General features: G+C 46.4%; 1 protein-coding gene and 1 non-coding gene across 3 annotated transcripts in view; both read right to left on the bottom strand.

Moving 5' to 3' along the window:
• The window catches only part of PSAP (prosaposin), a 35,095-nt gene extending 19,099 nt beyond the window's left edge, over positions 1-15,996 (bottom strand). The window contains exon 1 of one of the 2 annotated variants that reach the window (XM_019034537.4): positions 15,790-15,996. In XM_019034537.4, the coding sequence (XP_018890082.4) occupies positions 15,790-15,829 (40 nt within the window). In that variant the 5' untranslated portion in view covers positions 15,830-15,996. The remainder of the gene's footprint in view (positions 1-15,789) is intronic. The other variant, XM_063709997.1, reaches the window with a different exon arrangement.
• LOC115936107 (U7 small nuclear RNA) lies at positions 9,355-9,414 on the bottom strand. The gene has a single exon (XR_004071689.1). It is a non-coding gene; the product is annotated as a U7 small nuclear RNA (small nuclear RNA).
• Positions 15,997-20,060: the final 4,064 nt, after the last annotated feature.

Raw genomic sequence — 20,060 nt, 5'->3', positions numbered from 1 at the left:
ATGGCAAAACCTCATCTCTACAAAAAATTAGCCGGGCATGGTGGCACGCACCTGTGATCCCAGCTACTCGAGAGACTGAGGTGGGAGGATAGCTTGAGCCCAGGACGCAGAGGTTGTAGTGAGCCGAGATCTCACCACTGCACTCCAGCGGTGAGCTACCATACCTAGCCCTAAAAATATTTTATAAACTGCCTTGAGAGTGCCTATGTTTCTTAAAACAGGTCCTTGATTTTAGAACCAAAAAAATGGGGAAAAAAATCCTCAGATTCACATCTCACTTCTAGCCCAATTATTCAGCTAGGAAACAAGAGATTACATCGGACTACACATAGAGGATGGTGGCATGAGGGTCAAACTCCAACAGGCATCTCAGTAGGGTTGAACAAACTTTTGCTGCAATAGATACTTGACCCAAGTCTGAGACAAAAAAAAAAAAAACCACAATCACCTGAGAAACACACTTAGAACCTCAAGAATCTTGCTGTATGCTGCTTCCCTCTGTAAGCCAATTCTACATACGTGTGTAACACACACAGGAAACACGTGTTGTATAGGTCAGTACGTGTTCTTCCTCCAGGAGAGGGTAAGGAATGAACTGCTTTCTTTCATTACTACCTCCACAAGCTACTCACACAAAGACTGAGTCCCACAAAGCTCGAGCCAGATCACCTGCACCCCTTCAGACACAAGCAAATGAATTATTCATCTGCTGCCCAGGTTATAGCCTTCCCTGTCCCCTGGGAGCAAAATCACAAACACGTCCAGTTCGCAACCTCAACCAAGCTGGCCACATTCCAGAGGCTGCTGGTTTGGACTCTAGTTTCCAGGGAAAAACATGTGCCAGATGCAAATCAGTACCAAGCTCCCCAGATGGCTCACAAAAGCTTAGTTAGCCCGCAGTGTAGCCAAGCATGGCTGGTGCCAGCTTCAGTTATAAATCTCAGGGGAGCGGTGGAGGGGAGGCAGAATTGAGTCATGAGGGTAAGGGCTCTGGGGACTGTGCAGTCACAGAGACAGCACAAATAGGAACCCCAGACCTGATGACTCCCACCACACCCTAGCAGGCCCTGGGCCCCTAGGACTCTGAAAAAGGACCCATGATGACACCATGATACACTGCCTAGCCCTACCTCCAAATCAAGATGAACAGGAGGCTACCAAATGAGTCTCTAGGCAGAGGAAGGCAGAGTGATACACAGGGAAGCCAGAAGAGGATGGGCTCAGACCTAAGGAGACCAGAGCCAAGACAGAGGAGTCACCAACAAAAGCAGGGGCAAGTGACCAGCACCCCCCATTTCTTAAAAATGCTCATCCAGTGTAATGTCCACCCAGCTACTTTCTCCAGCCCTCTCAGCAGGGAACTAGCTACAGCTGACCAAAATCTAGAGTGTTTCCGGAACACAACTCACTCTCACAGGCCCATGTGAGAATACTTTGTAGGTTGCCTACTTCCTCTAGGAACGTGAAACAGTAATCGTTTTCCATGATGACTTTGTTACTTGTTTTGGTCCGGCCAACCTGGACTGAAAATAATCTTGGGCAGCCCCTTGTATCTGAAACTGGCCCAGCTAATACAAACTGACTGTCACTTCCCAATCCATGACCTACTGAATGGCAGGAGGCCTCTTCCTCAGATCTGGAGGCAAAAAGATACGCATGGTGGAGAATTCGGTTCACCTATAAAGTCAAGTTCCAGCGTAAAACAGATTTCCGTGGACACAGGAAGTAACACGTAAATTCCAACTCCTAGAAAGTGCCTTCTTAGCAAGACACCCCCTTCTACCTCCAACCACAAGCCAAACATAAAGGTGCATGTTACAAAAACAGCCTGTGGTATGCAATGGATTCCATCTCCCAGGATGAGCGACATGATGACATATGTTCATAGACTGCGTGTCCTCAGGGCAGGCACCGCTGGGTGGTGCTGGGGAGCTCCCAGCCGCCAAGAGGTGCAAAGCCCACTCCCAGAGCAGATCTCCTAAGGGGGATCAAACAGTGGGTCAGAACCTTTTGGGGACATGGATCCCTTTCCCAGAAACTTTATTACACACAAATTTCTCCTAGCACTTGAGGAACTTCTCAGGTCCCAGCTGTGGATTAATCATAAAGCTCTACAGGCAAGGGTGGTTTTTCTCCACACAAGCAGGTAAACAACCTAGATGAAGGCATGGCTACCAGCTCCACTGACTGCGCAGAGCCCGAGACCCTCATGCCAAAGAACAAATGAACAGTCACGACTTTCTTTACCCCAAAGAGCAGGAGGAACAGACATCTAAGTAATGGTGTGTGATCCCACGCATCGGTGGGAATGGGAGCGGCAAGGCAATGCTAACGGAGCCTTCCTCAAAACGAAATTGGAATTGGTACCTGCAAGATGGTGACAGAAAAGGCTGGCTACGTGGAGAGGGGGTGGGGAATTCCAGAACATTCCAAAGGAGTCCAGTTCTCTGTGGGGAAGGGAAGAAACTGTCCTGTCTTTTCAGGAGCGAAGCCAAGGGAAGTAGCGGCAGCCAGGCTGCAAAGGCAGACAGATCTCAGGTGCTTGGGGGAATGGTCTCACCTGCCCCACACACCCCAAGGTGAGGGCTCAACCCCGTGGGCGATACTGCAGGAAGCTTCAGGGATTTCTGGGAGGGACAGGACAGGCAAGCTCATGTGTGGGTCTCAACCACCCAGGCACAAGGTGGCAGAACTGAAGAGGCGTGGGAGATACCAATGTCAGGCACCTAACTGGAAGGCAAATTCAAAAACATCCACATGAGAAATGGAAGCAGCAAGAGCCAAGAGAGGCTAACACAGAGTCCAAGAGAACAAGATGGGCAAATGGCACTAACAGGGTTCCGTGAGAAGTTGTGCAGACTCAAAGGGAAAGCAGAACAGCAAGGGCCAACAGCACCAGGAAAGACACGCCCATGAGCACCGTGAGCTGCTCAGCAGAGGCCAGGGAGGGGAGGGCCCGGGGCCCCACCCAGAGAGTCCCCTGGAGGACTGGGGATGAGTGACGGGAGAAGGAATGTTTCAGAGACACGCATGGTCATCTCCAAGGAGGGGGAGAATCCCATACACCTTCCACCAGGGTGTGGAGCTGGTATGAGTGGCTCCAGACCACAGATCTCTGAACAATGGGTGGAGGGAAGCAGACCACAGCTCCAGGTAAAGAATGCATTTAACATCCACCCAGGGGCATAAAAAGAGAACGGATTAGCTGGACGTGGTGGTGCACGCCTCAGTAGTCCCAGCTACCAGGGAGGCTGAGGTGGGAGGATCGATTGAGCCCAGGAGGCGGAGGTTGCACTCCAGTGCCCCAGCACCACTGCACTCCAGCCTGGGCAATAAAGCCAGAACCTGTCTCAGAAAAAAAAGAGAGAATGAGTGGCATCATCAGGTGATGACCTCACCAACAGTGGAAGCAACCAAGCAGAAACAAAATGCACAACTTATGAGCAATTCTATATAAGAGGGATCCTTTCAGTGGTGGGCTGAACTAAAAGAGCTCCGAGGAGCTCCAAGTCTTCACTCTAACAAGGCAGATAACATTTTCAGCATTTATAACTAATAAATAAACACTACCCAAAAACACTTTCTGGTGAGTTATTTCTCAAAACATGTGGCCAGCAAAGCCTTTAATCTCTATTCTCATCCTCCCACACCCTACCCCCAAATACCAGCTTCCTTCTCTGAGGCAGTATGCTGAACTCCAAAAAAATTCTTAGAATGTTTGACCTCCTGAAGATTTCCAATTAAATGTGTCATAAAGACATGAACAGCACTCGGGGCAAATTGAGCACTTCACTTCTTAGTTCAAGGGCCTGGTGAGACAGCTTGGAACAACGGGCTTTTTTTTTTTCTTTTGAGACAGAGTCTTGCTCTTGCCACCCAGGCTGGAGTGCAGTGGCACGATCTCGGCTTACTGCAGCCTCCACTTCCCAGGTTCAAGCGATTCTCCTGCCTCAGCCTCCCGACTAGCTGAGATTATAGGTGCCTGCCACCACGTCCAGCTAATTTTTGTATTTTTAGTAGAGACAGGGTTTTGCCGTGTTGGCCAGGCTGGTTTCGAACTCCTGACCTCGTGATCCGCCCGCCTCCCAAAGTGCTAGGATTACAAGCATGAGCCACCATGCTCGGCCCCACAATGGGACTTTTTTAAAGACATAGATTTCAGGGCCATGTGCGGTGGCTCATGCCTGTAACCCCAGTACTTTGGGAAGCTGAGGCGGGAGAATCACTTTGAGCTCACAAATCAAGACCAGCCTGGCAACATGACAAAACCCCATTTCTACAAAAAATACAAAAATTAGCTGGGTGCGGTGGCAGGTGCCTGTAATCCCAGCTACTCGGGAGGCTGAGGCAGGAGAATCGCTTGAACTCAGGAGGCAGAGGTTGTAGTGAGCCGAGATCACGCCACTGCACTCCTGCCTGGGCGACAGAGCGAGACTCCATCAAAAATAAGAAAAAGAAATAAGCCATTATTATTCTATGTCTTTGTTGTTTACAGTCTAACCTAAGCCCAACTAATATACATACTTAATCAACGACCTCGCTTACAGAAAGGTCTTCCAACAACAAGTGTTTCCTGGCTTACCCCAGTGAGGATACCGAAAAGACCAGTACACAACATAATCACCAAAGATTTTCTGAAGCAATCTTAAAATGACAGGACAACATTTCCTAGAATGTGATAAAACAATCAGTCTCATTATTTTAGCCATACAACATATGCTTTTCCTTTTAAATATTTTAGTAACATGCTAAGTACAATTTGAATCTAGCTACAAAAAAAAAAAAAAGAGGTAACAGAAAATGCATGCAGCCTCCCAGTGCTGACAATCAGAGCCTACATTCCACAGGGCAGCAGATCTGCTGCCTGGGTAAGGCGGCACCATGGCAACAGGCAGGTTGCTAGGAAACCAAGAGAGGATAACCCCAGGAGGAGCGGCTTCTACCGCAGGTCCCCCGCATTCAGGCATTTCTCAGAGGAATTCATGCACTTCCATCCCCTACGAGCAGGAGATAATGCAATGCACTCAACACTAGCTACTCAAACAGCTACTGCCACAAATATCTTCTATGGCAAAGAGCACTTGTCTCTTCTTCATAGATAATCCTGCCTTTGGAAAACAGTCTGCAGAGCAGAATAAAAACACAGCTCACTGAATCATTCAGAATAGTATACGCTCAGAAGTAGTCTCCCTTGATTTGGAGGAGTTAAGGTCCAAGAGTCCTCATATCACATAAGAAATCAGTGGCAATAAAGCTCTTAAGCTCACTAGGCTGACATCCCATCACCTCTGGCCTCAAAGTGTTAAGACAAAGGTCCTTTCTTCCCTGCTTCTCCTCTGCTGCTACAGCCTCGCTTCTTAATTTTCCTTACAAGCCAGATGATTCCAGGGCAGGACATTATCTACACGGAGAAGGCAACAGAGTCCTCAGGGAAATTACCTTGTGCAGTAATGACCCAGGCTGGGGACAAGAATGCAATCTTCTCAGATTGTATGCAATGGAGGCTTAATTAATTTGGGGACAATTCCTAACTAGTTCATTCAAGGGTACTGTAGTCCAATAAAAACTCCTAACAAAGCTTTTCTTCCAAAGCATCAACGTATCAGATGATGATCAAAGAAGAACTTAGATCACCTTAGATAAGATTACATGGTAATCCATGACTGAAAAACTAGCCCTTGGCAGGACTATCCAGATTCCAGCCAAGTGAGCAAGTGGAGGCAGGGGTCAGAGGCGGGCTCTGCATGGCTCCCCCATCCTCGAGAAAGCTCCACTGCAGATCCAGCATGCTGCACCGCAGTCGGCGCAGGCACCCACACAAACTGGTGCTGGCTCCCACACTGAGCATTGCTAACCAGCTGCGTGGTCTCTGCACATTTGCAGAAGATAATCATATGCTAAAAAAGGTTTCATGCAAACCTCATTAAAGAAATTCAGTATTCTGAACTTGTCTCATATACTGTTTACTAACTTAAAAGTTCCAGATATATGTGAGTCTACTATAAATGTCACTTTTGGCTTCCTTCAGTTAATACTTTATAGGAATACTGCCTTCATTTGAAATCTAAAATGTTCAGACCACAGCATGGGTCACGGGAAGATATCAGACTGGCCCAGAATTCTGATTCAGTTGCTTTCACCACAGAGGGCTGTTATGAAAATTAAATGAATTAATGTTCAATAAAAAGCAGAACGGGCCAGGCACAGTGGCTCCCATCTGTAATCCCAGCACTGTGGGAGGCAGAGGCAGAGGCAGGCAGATCACCTAAGCTCTGGAGTTCAAGACCAGCCTGGGCAACATAGTGAAACCCCATCTCTACTAAAAATACAAAAAATGGCCAGGTGCAGTGGCTCACGCCTGTAATTCCAGCACTTTGGGAGGTCGAGGCAAGTGGATTACTTGAGGTCAGGAGTTCAAGACCGGCCTGGCCAACACAGTGAAACCTGGTCTCTACTATATATATATATATTAGCCAGGCATGGTGGCACACACCTGTGGTCCCAGCTACTCAAGAGGCTGAGGCAGGAGAATCACTTGAACCTGCAAGGCAGAGGTTGCAGTGAGCCGAAATCAAGCCACTGCACTCCAATCTGGGTGACAGAGTGAGACTCCGTCTTAAAAAAAAAAAAAAAAAGCAGAACATCTCCGCATGGGTTAGCTATTATAATTTCTGTAGTTTCTGCAAATCATCTAAACCAGTGGTTCTCAAAGTGTGGTCCAAAACGCCAAGCATCCCAGGGACTCTTTCAGGGGGTGAGGGCAAAATCCTCATGATAAAACCAAGACATCAGTTGCCATTTTGCTCACTCACAAAAGTCCAGTTGAGTTTCTGCGGAGGCATGTGACATGACATTGCAACAGACTGAATGCCCAAGCAGCTAATAATCCAGCCAGGTGTTAAAAGGATTGCAAAAATGTAAAACAGGCTGCTCACTAAATATTTGTGTTTTGGAAAATATTTTTTCATTAAAAATATAATACATACAATAAATATATATATGTGTTAACATGTAATGGTTTATCAATATTTCAAAGCATTAATTTTTAAACACTGACAGTTTAACTTATAAGATGTTAAATATTGATAGATACAGCCCACGTAAACAAGAGCTCTTTGGGGTCCTCAATAACTAATTAGTATATAGGGATCCTGCAACCAAAAGTTTGAGAGCCTCCAAGCTAAACATCTGGAGAACAACCAACTTCTGAAACCAAAAGTGGGAGGGATAATTTCCTCAACTTATAGCTGCTTCCCTTTTCAGATTTACCTCAAATCAGAGCCACCATGAACATCTAAATTATATTAGACTCCCCTGTACCTATCACCTACATAGAACCCTCCCCAAAAGGTGTGGGAGTGGCAGGTCCCAAACTATCATCAACTATTATAAAAGTCAACACTTCATTTGCGCCCAAAGTCACTCTTAATTTCATAACTCCTAAAAACAATTTCTTAAAATTAATTTCAGAAAAATAAAAGATAATATTCTACCTAATCATGACAAAGACTCGGCACTATGAAGCAATGAAGTTTCAGGCACACTAGCCTACACTTCCACAGCTGAAGTCTACCTGGCTACACCTCCTGGCACTCATCAACGCTGAGCACCTGTTAGGTGCCAAAACTGCTGCACATGCTGCAGACACAGCAAGCGATCAAGACAACACACACATCACAACGCCAGGTAGCGGTGAGTGCTACAAATAAAGCAAGGTGGGGTGGGGCAGCTATTTCAGGCAGATCAGTGGGGAACTCTGATAAGGCAACATCAAGCAGGGACCTGAATGCACAGAGAGGAAGCCCCATGGGTTACCCAGGGAGGAAGATGTTCCAGAGAGGTGGAATTCAAAATGGAAAATCTCTGAGCACCAACAAGGAAGGGGCCAGAAGGCTGGACAGCAGGCCAGACAGAAAAGGGGGAGGAGCTGAGAGGTGGCCAATCACCAGGTGACGGGCAACCTTGCCAACACACTTGAGTTTTATTCCTAGTGCTATAGGAAGCCACATGGCCCTCTGGTATCAATGCCTGAAAAAGAGACTTACTTGTACAGAACAGCATCCCATCACAGCTACTGATAGACTAATAAGTAACGTGACAAATACTGGCCAAAAGAACTTTCTCTGCGTCTTCTTCAATCTTAGTCATGATGTTTCCGCTCATGTAAATAATTTTTCAAAGGCAGTATCTGTCCAAATGTGGCCAGAATTTACAATTTTTACATTTGCAAGTCTCATTAGAATTCACCTAGCAGTTTATTAGACGTCGATGTCCATCAATAGGGATTAAAAAGACACATCTATACAATGAAATACTCAGCTGGGAAGTGGGAAGAGATTAAGGAGACCTGACAGCCAAGGGCAATGTGGCATACTGGGTTGGACCCAGGAACCAAAAAATGAGATTAGTGGAAAAACTGGTAAAAATCCAAATAAAGTTTGCAATCTAGATACTGACAGTGTCCTGATATTAATTACTTGCTTTTGGCAAATGTACCATGGTTATACAACACGTTAACAGTAGGGGAAGCTGGGTGAAGGGTATACAGGAACTCAGTATACTACCTTTGTAACTTTTCTGTAAATCTAACATTATCTCAAATTTTAAAATTTAAGTACATCTATCTGTGTTAGCATGAAATTACCTCTAGGATATATTGTTTAAGAAAACAAAAAGAAATGCAAATGAAATCACTAAGTCATTTTACTCCTATCAAATTAGCAAAATTGAAAGTTTTAACAATATCAAATGTTAACAAGGGCATGCAGTAACTGGAAACTGAATACGTTATGGAATGGCAACTGCCAAGATCATTTGAGAGCTTCTACAATTGTTAGTTACTCCACAACTCAGCAATTCTGCTCTTAGACATATACCCTAGATAAATGTTTTCCATGTACACAAGGAGACATGTACGAGAATTTTTACAGAAGCAGGCTGTAATAGAAAAAACTAGAAATTATCTAAATGTCTATCACTAGAATAGAAATGATACAGGCCAGGCTCAGTGGCTTATGCCTCTAATCCCAGCACTTTGGGGGGCTGAGGTGGGCAGAACACCTGAGGTCAGGAGTTTGAGACCAGCCTGGCCAACATGGTGAAACCCTGTGTGTACTAAAAACACAAACGTTAGCCAGGCATGGTGGCGTGCACCCATAATCCCAGCCACTCAGGAGGCTGAGACAGGAGAATCACTTGAACCCAGGAGGTGGAGGTTGCAGTGAGCCAAGATCACACCACTGCACTCCAGCCTGGGCAACAGAGCAAGACTCTGTGTCAAAAAAAAAAAAAAGAAATTATATAAATGGAATACTATATTGTAGTGAAAATGAAATAGATCTACATATTTTTGTGGGGGGCTTTCCAGTAAAAACCAGAAAGCCTTCTAGACAAATTCTAAAAGACATAACAGTAATCTACACATTTTCAACATAGAAAAACCTCCCTAGCAAAACAAAAAACTAACCTAACAATATACAGTGGTCCCTCCTTAACCATAGCTTCCTTTTCTACCGTTTCAGTTACCCACGGTCAAATGTGATTTGAAAATGTATTCCCACAGTCAAATGTGGTCTGAAAATGAATCCTGAGAAAGACCACATTCACATAATTTTTATTATATACTGTTTTAATTGTTCTGTATTACTAGTTGTTGTTAATCCCTTACTGTGCCTAATTTATAAACTAAACTTTATCACAGGTATGTATGCATAAGAGAAAACATACTATATATAAATAAGATTTGGTCCCACCCACAGCTTCTGGCATCCCCTGAGGGTCTTGGAACATATCCCCCAAGGATAAAGAGAAAGACTATTTAATGGATACAATATTTGCAAAATGTTTAAAATATCCAAAACAATACTCTATACACACTGCTGAAGCTTCCAGTCACACGTATGGAAGGAAAAAGACCTAACGGGGAGGAAAAACAAGTCCAGGAAGGTGGCTGTCTACAGGGGCAGCTGGGTTATCAGGTTCCATTTCTTAACCTGGGTGTTGCGTACACATGTTTATGATAATCACTTTTCCACTTTTCAAATGTTTCACAATTTAAGGAGCAACAAGCAAAACAGTCAGTAGAATATACTACTATTTGTGTTAAAAAGAAAAAAGGCAGAAGGAACTCACACATGGGATGTACCTCTGCAAGCTTCTAAGGGAGCTGCTACCAGGCTGTTTGGGGAGGGCCTGGGGACAGCAGTGGCAGGGACAAACCTTGTACTCTATACTCCATTCTACTGACTGACCTGGCTTCCCACGTCCATCTATTATCTACTCTAAACAGCTCGCCTCCATTTACGAATGGGGAAACCGAACTAGGGGGCTGGAACAGACAACCTCAGGTCCAGGGTTAGTGACAACAGGTCTAGACCCAAGCATTCGGGTTACCAGGAACCAGCTCTGATCTGCTGAGCTGCTCTGATGTCAAGATCACCTAGCAGCTAAACCTAGTTTGGCTACCTAGAGTATGAACTGCCTGCCAACTCCCTCCTAACTGCTGTCTACCTACCCTGGCTTGTTTTCCTGACTCACTAATTATACCCAGCATGTATGTTTTTAATAAGTCAATTTAATTTTGTTAAAGTCACAACGTCCTTTGAAATTAAAGACGCCAAAGGAAATCACAAAATCAAGGGCAGAAAATAGGCCGCTGTGCTGTTGGGGACAAAGATATTGACAATACATTACTTTTATTAGTGGTACTGCAACAAACAATACTAACTAAGCCCTTTTCTGTATTAACCTAATTTATTAAAGCTAAACAGCAACCCAGTGAAATAGGAATGATTAATGCCACTTTACAAATCATGAAATACGGGAGAGTTTAAGCAACTTGCCCAAGGTCGTACGGCTACTGTCAGCAATGAGATAATGTGAAACTTCCACTCCACATTATCATCTTGTCCCAACATACAAAATTACAAATGCCACGAAGTTATTTTTTGGAACTTCATGTAATAAAAAATAAAGCAATTAGTACTTTTGCAACAGCCAAAATCTTCATCCCAATCACTGTATTTATCATCATTGTTTTAAAGCCTTTAAAAAAAAAAAAGCCAGGTGCGGCGACTCATGCCTGTAATCCTAACACTTTGGGAGGCCGAGGCAGACAGATCACTTGAGGTCAGGAGTTTGAGATCAGCCTGGCTAACATGGCAAAACCCTTTCTCTACTAAAAATACAAAAATTAGCCAGGCATGGTGGTAGGTGCCTGTAATCCCAGCTATCGGCTACCTGGGAGGCTGAGGTATGAGAATCACTTAAACCCGGGAGGTGGAGGTTGCAGTGAGCTGAGATGGTGCCACTGCACTCCAGCCTGGGCAACAGAGTAAGACCCTGTCTCAAAAAAAAAAAAAAAAAAAAAAAAAAGGCAAGCAGGGCAATGTAATTCTAATTAGTACTCTCTTTCATTGATCTGAAGAATATCCAGACCCTCCTTCCTGGTGGCAGAACCAAAAAGGAGCCAGAAAGCAAGGCTTACAGCCTGGTAGCCAGTAACCTAGAATCTCTGCTAGAAGCTGCCTCCAAAGCTGCCATGCAAACCTGTCTAAGTGGCTTTGGTCTTGGCCTTGAGAACTTCCTAAGCATGCCTCATTAGGTGCTGTTCCCAGCCAGCAACACCCCACCCTACCCTTCCACTTCCCCACAGCTGCCTGGACATCCCATGGTCTCACTCACCAAGAAAATGGAAGACCAAGTTCTCCTTTCCCTCATCTACAAAATGCCACACCAATCAATCCAACACACTTCAACTCTCATAGTTTGTTCTCAAAACAACCTGTCAGGGCCGGGTGCGGTGGCTCACACCTGTAATCCCAGCACTTTGGGAGGCCGAGGCAGGCGGATTACTTGAGGTCAGGAGTTCAAGACCAGCCTGGCCAACATGGTGAAACCCCATCTCTACTAAAATACAAAAAATTACCTCCCATTTACCCGAGTGTTCAGGGAAGAGGGTCCTTTGGTCAACTAAATATTGTGGTTAACCATAAGCCCATATATACCAGAGGTGGATTTTATAGGCATGGTGGTGGGCACCTATAATCCTAGCTACTCGGGAGGCAGAGGCGGGAAAATCGCTTGAACCCGGGAGGTGGAAGTGGCAGTGAGCCGAGATCGCGCCACTGCACACCAGCCTGGGGACAGAGCAAGACTCCATCTCAATAACAACCTGTCAGGCTTTTCCCTTTCGGATGCCTCTTTCTCACAAGAGAGAGCTGCTCTCCTTTCTCCTTTCTTCTGCCTATTAAACTTTCTGCTCCAAAAAAAAAAAAAAAAAGAAACAAAACAACCTGTCAAATGTACTTCAAAGACTTGACAAATCACTGATTTGTTAAAACAAACCCTTCTTTCTTCAGGAATTATACTCTTATTTTCACAGAATAAAACTGATTTACTATTAATAAATAGGAGATTTATCCAAAATCCCTGACAGGCCAAGACCTGAAGTTCCTACTGATATTCAGCAGGCCAGGCTATAAATTCACATGTTATTGAAAGTATATATATAACACCTTCTAGCATCCCCAGAAAACATAACTGTCTTAGCATGGTGTAGACAACATTCAGCGGGCTAGCCACCACACAGCTGACAGCTATCAGGGCATCTAAGCTTCAGGGAGCACCTGCCACATCCCAGGCACCATCCCTCATGCCTTACACCTAGCTGATGAACACGCTCCTTTTTCCACCAGAGGACTCACCTAACAGCAATACCCTCCATGATCCCATTTGTAAAAGATCGAAACTGCAGCCTTTACATCTGTGGTGTTCAAAGGTTAACAATGTTTCCTTCGGGGCAAGTGGGACAGGGCAGTGAATGGGTGAACAGGGGCCTCTGGATGCTACTGCACTGCTCTCCAACCTCGGGGGCTGCTCACTTTGTGGTAATTCATCAAGTTGTCTACTTAATCGTCCACATATGTAACTTACACTAAGTTTTTAAAAGTTAAGAGGTCCATGTGGACAGAGGGATATGGAAAAAGCGAGCACTGTGGAGTCTTGGGTTCTGGTCCTGGCATCCCCAGTAAATGGTCTATGATTTGGGAGAGTCACCTCTGGGCACCTCCAGGTCTTCATTCCTTACAAAGGGGTCAGATTAGATGCTCTCCAATTCTCTCACGGTGCCATGGCTTTGCTTTCGCTTTTAGGTGGGGAAAAAGGAGGGGCAGCTGGATGGGCAGAAAAGTAACTCAAAAGCAAGTGTCTCTACCACCAGGACGTCACTGAAACACAAAATACAAAGCCCATCCCGATTCAGGGTGGCATTCTGTACTACGACAGTGTCACGAAGAAAGTTCTAAGTGCCTCTCGGGCAGCAGACAATGGCTGCAGTCACCAGGCACTTTCACTAACAAAACTCATTATCATGTCTAGAAATTTTAGGAGTAACATTTTCACAATATCACAAAGGGGCCAGAGCTGTGAAGGCCAGGGAGCATTCAAACACTGTTATCAGCACTGACTTTGGCCTAATCCTAAAGGTAGGACAGCAAAGTTAAACCAAGGCCATTACAATACCTCCCATTTACCCGAGTGTTCACGGAAGAGGGTCCCTTGGTTAACTAAATATTGTGGTTAACCGTAAGCCCATATATACCAGAGGTGGATTTTATATTTCCCGAGACACGATTAAGTCCCTTTTGGGTGATGTGAATGAATCAGAACTCTTAAGGGTCTTGTGAGGAGTGACTCAACGTCAACAAGAACAATGGATAATGTAAAAACAAAGAAAAAAAATTGCCCTGAATCAGTATAAAAAATTTAGAGACCAGCATTAGTTTATTATACAGACCATGGAATAACTGCAGTATAAGCTTGAGTATAAAATCAAAATGATTTTTTTATAAGCAGATCATCTTTCATTGTGTACAAGTAAAACAAATTTAAGAGCTTCGTATAGAGTCAAGATACATTCTTGAGAGCTGCTGAAAGCTAACTCATTTCTTTGGTTTCGCATCAACCCTGTCATCCACTGTTACTTTTTATTAAAATTTGGGTAGCTAGGTTAAAAATGGCAGCCAGCCCTTAAATTACATATAGTTACTAAAAAACAGAAATTGTGGTGGGGGCTGGGTGCGGTGTCTCATGCCTGTAATCCCAGAACATTGGGAGGCTGAGGCGGGAGAATGGCTTGAACCCGGAAGGCGGAGGTTGCAGTTAGCCGAGACTACGCCATTGCACCACTCCGGCCTGGGCAACAACAGCGAAACTCCGTCTCAACAAACAAACAAACAAACAAAACAAACAAACAACAAAAAAAAAACGGCCAATAGTGTGCAAGACTTTCTTTTCTCTTTTTCTTTTTTTCACAGGTGGGGTCTTGCTATGTTGCCCAGGCTGGTCTCCAACTCCTAGGCTCAAGCGATCCTCCCACCTCGGTGTCCCAATGTGCTGGGATTACAGGCATAAGCCACCGCACCCGGATGCAAGACATTTCAAAGCAAGTGAAATGAGGACCCCATGGCAAAATAACTGGACCACAAAACCCTATATCGCCTTCAATACCTATGAGAATTAAGCTCTGATTTTTTTTAGCTTGCCCAAATTCCTATCTAAGGGGTGTAGGAATCATACCCTACAAACCGTAAATTCTCATCAGATGGGTTTTATTTGACCCCATATATCGTGACTTACTTTCCAATCTGACTCTGGCATAACATTTTATAAGACAAGGAAAAAAAATCAAAATATCTAACCCCAAAATATATTTCCTTGCCATACCTTGAAATTGCCCTGCAAAGTCTCTTGTGGGAAAAATCCATATTCTATAGAGAATCCCCTTTCCCCTATGTTTTCCTTCCTTCCTCTCCAGATCCAGGAGATAATCAACTAAGAGCCAGTCACCCTTTCATTTCCGTAGAAACATTTTACAACGTGCTCGCTCTCTTAGTCGGCTACCTGAGAGCTTCCTCTGCACAATAAAACTTGGTCTCCACAATCCTTTATCTTAACTTGAATACTTTCTTTCTATTGATTCCAGGTTTTCAGATAAACTCAACCAATTATCAATCAGAAAATGTTTAAATTTACCTATGGCCTGGAAGCCCCCCGCCGCTTTGAGTTGTTTCGCCTTTCTGAACCAAACCAACATATTTCTTAAATGTATTTGACTGATGTCTAGTGCCTCCCGAAAATATGTAAAACCCAGCTGTATCCCAACCACCTTAGGCACATGTTCTCAGGACCTCCTGAGGGCTGTGTCACGGGCCATGGTCACTCATATTTGGCTCAGAATAAATCTCAAAATATTTTTAGAGTTTGACTCGTTTTGTCAACACCTAGAATCCAGAGTAAATACATATGCAAACGTCAATATAGATGATACACATGTGCTTCCTGCAGCTTCGCTACCCTTACAAACAGGCAACTGAAGCCAACGGCCAAAGTGTCCTGCGGGACGGGGCTCCAGCCCACCTCGATCACGTGCGCCCAAGCACAGGCACAACACAGCTGCCCAAGGGGTCACCCTACAAGACTCACCCACCCCCACAGTGGGAAGCGCAGCCTGAGGGAAGGCCTCGGGGCCCCAGCCGCGCAGGAACCCACTCGAGCCCCGAAGGAGATGCTGCCCAGGGCCTGGGCCGTCCTCCCGGAGGCATTTTCGCAGCCCGCCCCCCGCAGCCCCCAGCCGCCCAGAGAAAGCCAGCGAACGCGCCTGCGCAGTGCGCGCGCCCCCTTGCCAACCAGGGCAGGGGGACCAGAGGGGCCAGGCCCGGCACAGCCCATTCTGGGGCAGATGGACGCTGCGAGGCACCTCCTCCCCAGGATGAGGGTCCCAGGGCTTACCCGCGCCCAGGAGGCTGGCCAGGAGGAAAAGGGCGTACATAGCGCCGTCTGACTCCGCAGTCTGCAATGCGGAGCGTCAGCTGATCCCCCGCAGATATAAACCTGCCCTGCCCCAAAGCCGTCCAGAGCGCAGGCGCTAACCCCGCCCCATCCGGGCCTGCCCGAGCTCAACAGCGCCCTGACTCAGCGCCTCTGAGGGCGCCTGCGCGAAGGGGAGGCCAATGGGGGGGCAATGGGAGGGGCGAAAGGAAGGGCTATCGGGAGGAGTGAGGAAGAACTTGGAGAAAGGGAAGGGAAAGGTCATAAAAGAAAAACCCTACTAATTGAATAAGTCAGAGATTATATAAGTAAAATACCTTTTAAATCTCCACATTGTTGGCCGGCCGCGGTGGCTGACGCCTGTAATCCCAACACTTGGGAGGCCGAGGCGGGCGGAGGGTTCAAGACTAGCCTGGGCAACGTGGTGAAACCCCATCTCTACAAAAAAAAATACAAAAAAATTAGCCCATTGTAGTAGCGGGTTTCACATAGAATAGCTTGGGGTTTCACATAGAATAAGTAGTCGTGTAACAGGGTACAGGGCTCAGTCCTGGCCAGGGGCATGTGGGGGCAGGTGGTGGCACCTGGTCAAAGGCAAGTCTGGGCTGGGCATGCTGGCTCACTCCTGTAATCCCAACACTTTGGGAGGCTGAGGCGGGCGGATCATGAGGTCAGGAGTTCAAGACCAGCCTGGCCAATATGGTGAAACCCTGTCTCTACTAAAAATACAAAAATTAGTCAAGCGTGGTGGCGCTCGCCTGTGGTTCCAGCTACTTCAGGAGGCAGAGGCAGGAAAATTGCTTAAACCCGGGAGGTGGAGGTTGCCGTGAGTCAAGATCGCACTACTGCACTGCAGCCTGGACCACAGAGCGAGAGAGACTCCCATCACCAAAAAAAAAAAAAAAAAAAAAAAAAAAAACTTTGAAGCCTCACATTGTGGTACCGTTAAAGATGTAATACCATTCCTCACCCATCATAAGAGATCATAAGAGTCACAACCAACACTCCTGTAACGAGACAGCTTAAGAGAAAAGCATAACAAATTTATGTAATCAACGTTTTATGTGACATGGAAGCCTTCAGAAATTAAGACCCAAAGACCCTCTGCCTGTGGCTGCCCCTGCCAGGTCCTGAACAGAGAATGATGATGACCCTCTCCAGAAGGATAAGAACCTGCCAACCGCAAGGCAGGGAAAGGAGGGGAATCTTAGCCCCTTAGGGCAGGCACTTAGAGGTCATTTACCTGTAGGGACATTGAGCCTAGGAGAGGGCAAGACATTTATCCAAGGTCACACAACAGGTAAAGATAGAACCTGGCCCGAAGCCAGGTTTCCTGACCCAGGAAGGGCAAACCTACAGTTCCTCCAACTTCCTCCAATCTGCAATCCGCTCTGGAGAACAACCCCAGGGACTAAGGCCTCAGAACCTTCAGTTCTGCTCCCCTGCAATCTCCCTAAGCGCCCCCAGCCCCCACCACAGCTCTGACTTCCTCTGGGGAGCCAGATGGGGAAGTGTGACCCCATGCACCACAGTGGGCCATGTGAGGCAGCTGAGTGAGTTGGGACAAGATGTGGTCTCAACTGGACGCCTCACAGGTCGGCCTCAGTGGCCAGATGGAGACTTCGTGGCTGCTCCACCTTTGGGCTTCCCAAGGCCAGGCAGAAGCGTGGGGCAGACCACACAACAACTGGTTAAAAGCAAGGGAGCTGGCCGGGCGCGGTGGCTCACGCCTGTAATCCCAGCACTTTGGGAGGCCGAGGCGGGCGGATCACGAGGTCATGAGATCGAGACCATCCTGGCTAACAGGGTGAAACCCCGTCTCTACTAAAAATACAAGAAATTAGCCGCACGCTGTGGCGGGCGCCTGTAGTCCCAGCTACTCGGGAGGCTGAGGCAGGAGAATGGCGTGAACCCAGGAGGCGGAGCTTGCAATGAGCCGAGATCGTGCCACTGCACTCCAGCCTGGGCGAGAGTGAGACTCCGTCTCAAAAAAAAAAAAAAAAAAAAAAAAAAGCAAGGGAGCTGGGGCTCTAGGACAAATTCCACCCTCCTTCAGCTCCTTGCAGATGGAGGAGCAAAGCATCCCAGTGTTCCATGCAGAGGTTACAGGACCCCAAGCCAAAAGGAAGCTCAGAGACCTCAGATCATCCCTTCTCATCTTACAGAGCTAGTGACATCTCAGGGCTGGTTAACAACAGAGCCTGAACCAGGACTTGTTTTTTTGTTTTGTTTTGTTTTGTTTTGTTTTGTTTTGTTTTTTGTTTGGAGATGGAGGCTCACTCTATCGCCCAGGCTGGAGTGCAATGGTGCGATCTCAGCTCACTGCCACTTCTACCTCCCAGGTTCAAGCAATTCTCCTGCCTCAGCCTCCAGAGTAGCTGGGATAACAGGTGCACGCCACCACACCTGGCTAGTTTTTTTGTATTTTTTGGTAGAGACAGGATTTCACCATGTTGGCCAGGCTGGTCTCAAACTCTGACCTGAAGTGATCTGCCTGCCTTGGCCTCCCAAAGTGCTGGGATTACAGGTGTGAGCCACCACACCCTGCCTTTTTTTTTTTTTTTTAATATTCCTCCTTCATACCTAGAGGAATATGTCAGTGTTTTTGAGAGAAACTTTTGCTGCCTTTCATCTTCTCACCTGTAACTCAACAGTAATATGCTGCTTCATCCGCCTCATCCTGAACCCCATGAGGACAGAATTTTAACAAAGAATATAAAAGCAATAAGTAGATTATTATTAATTTTTTTACCTTATCAGTAGACGCTTAAATCCTCTTAAAAAAAAAAAAACAAAAAACCTTCTGAACCATCTGCATGTAGGCAACAAGAGCTGTGAAGCTCCTCAAACCCTCTGGCTCTCTTATGCCTTTCCTAGCTGTGTACCCTCAGGGAAATACTCCAGAAGTGAAGGAATATTTTGTCCGAAGTGTTCACAGAAGGGCCCTTTAGAAACATGGAAGCTGGAAAGATCCCAAGTGCTGAACAATGAAGAGATGACTGTGGAAACTGGCTGGACAGAGCAACGGTACTGAAGCAGCTTTGAAACAGGAGGAGGAGGGAGCAAGGGCTAGGCTGCAGCAAGTCTTCCAGGAACGTGGGTCCCAAGAAACATGGGCAGAGTGAGAGGCCAAATCCCATCTGCTAGTAAGCCCTGCTGCTGACTTCCCAGAGAGGATGGCAGAACTGGTGGAGAGCTTCCAGATCCTGGATCCCATCGGGCGCAGTGACTCACGCCTGTAATCCCAGCAATTTGGGAGGTCGAGGCAGGCAGACCACTTGAGGTCAGGAGATCGAGACCAGCCTGACCAACATGGTGAAACCCCGTCTCTACTAAAAATACAAAAATTAGCTGGGTGTATTGGCATGCGCCTGTAATCCTAGCTACCTGGGAGGCTAAGGTATGAGAATCGCTTGAACCCAGGAGGCAGAGGTTGCAGTGAGCTGAGATCGCGCCATTGCACTGTAGCCTGGATGACAGAGCGAGACTCTCTAAAAAAAAAAAACCCAAAAACAAACAAAAAAAAGATCCTACAGCCTGCCGCACCCCAAAGAGAGGATGCATGGGCAGCCATGGCCCTCCACCCTGTCCCTCTTCCTCCCACAAGTGCAGGATTTCAGCCAGGAGGGGAACAGAGAATTGGAAGTAGGGGGGAAATTCTGACTTTGGATTAACTCATCTTGCATTATTTCACTCATGGAAATGTCCACATTGCAATTTTTAAAAAACAAAATTAATATAGGAAATTTTAAAAGAGAAAAGAAAATCCCTTCCACTACCACCCTCTGGGAGCTCAAGTCTTCAAGGAACTGAAAAGATATTTTTCCTTAGAAATGTGAGCCACGCTTAAGGTTTCTCAATGGCCTTCCAGTTATGGATCTCAGTTCTGCATGAGGCCCCAATTTTCGTGTCTGAGATCTCTTGAAATCCCCACCTGTCAGACCCTTTTAATAATTTTCCAGCCGGGCATGGTGGCTCATGCCTGTAATCCCAGCACTTTGGGAGGCCAAGGTGAGAGGATCACTTGAGCCCAGGAGTTGGAGACTATCCTGGGCAACACGACGAAACCCTGTCTTTACAAAAAAATGCAAAAATTAGCCAGGTGTGGCGACACAGGTCTGTGATCCCAGCTACTCCGGAGGCTATGGGACAGGAGGATGGCTTGAGCCCAAGAGGTTGAGGCTGCAGTGGTGCACCTCTGCATGTCAGCTGGGGCAACGGAGAAAGACCCC

The sequence above is a fragment of the Gorilla gorilla genome, chromosome 8 (assembly GCF_029281585.2).
Source record: "Gorilla gorilla gorilla isolate KB3781 chromosome 8, NHGRI_mGorGor1-v2.1_pri, whole genome shotgun sequence".
In the NCBI taxonomy this organism is placed as follows: Eukaryota; Metazoa; Chordata; class Mammalia; order Primates; family Hominidae; genus Gorilla; species Gorilla gorilla.
This window is presented reverse-complemented; position numbering and strand designations above follow the sequence as displayed.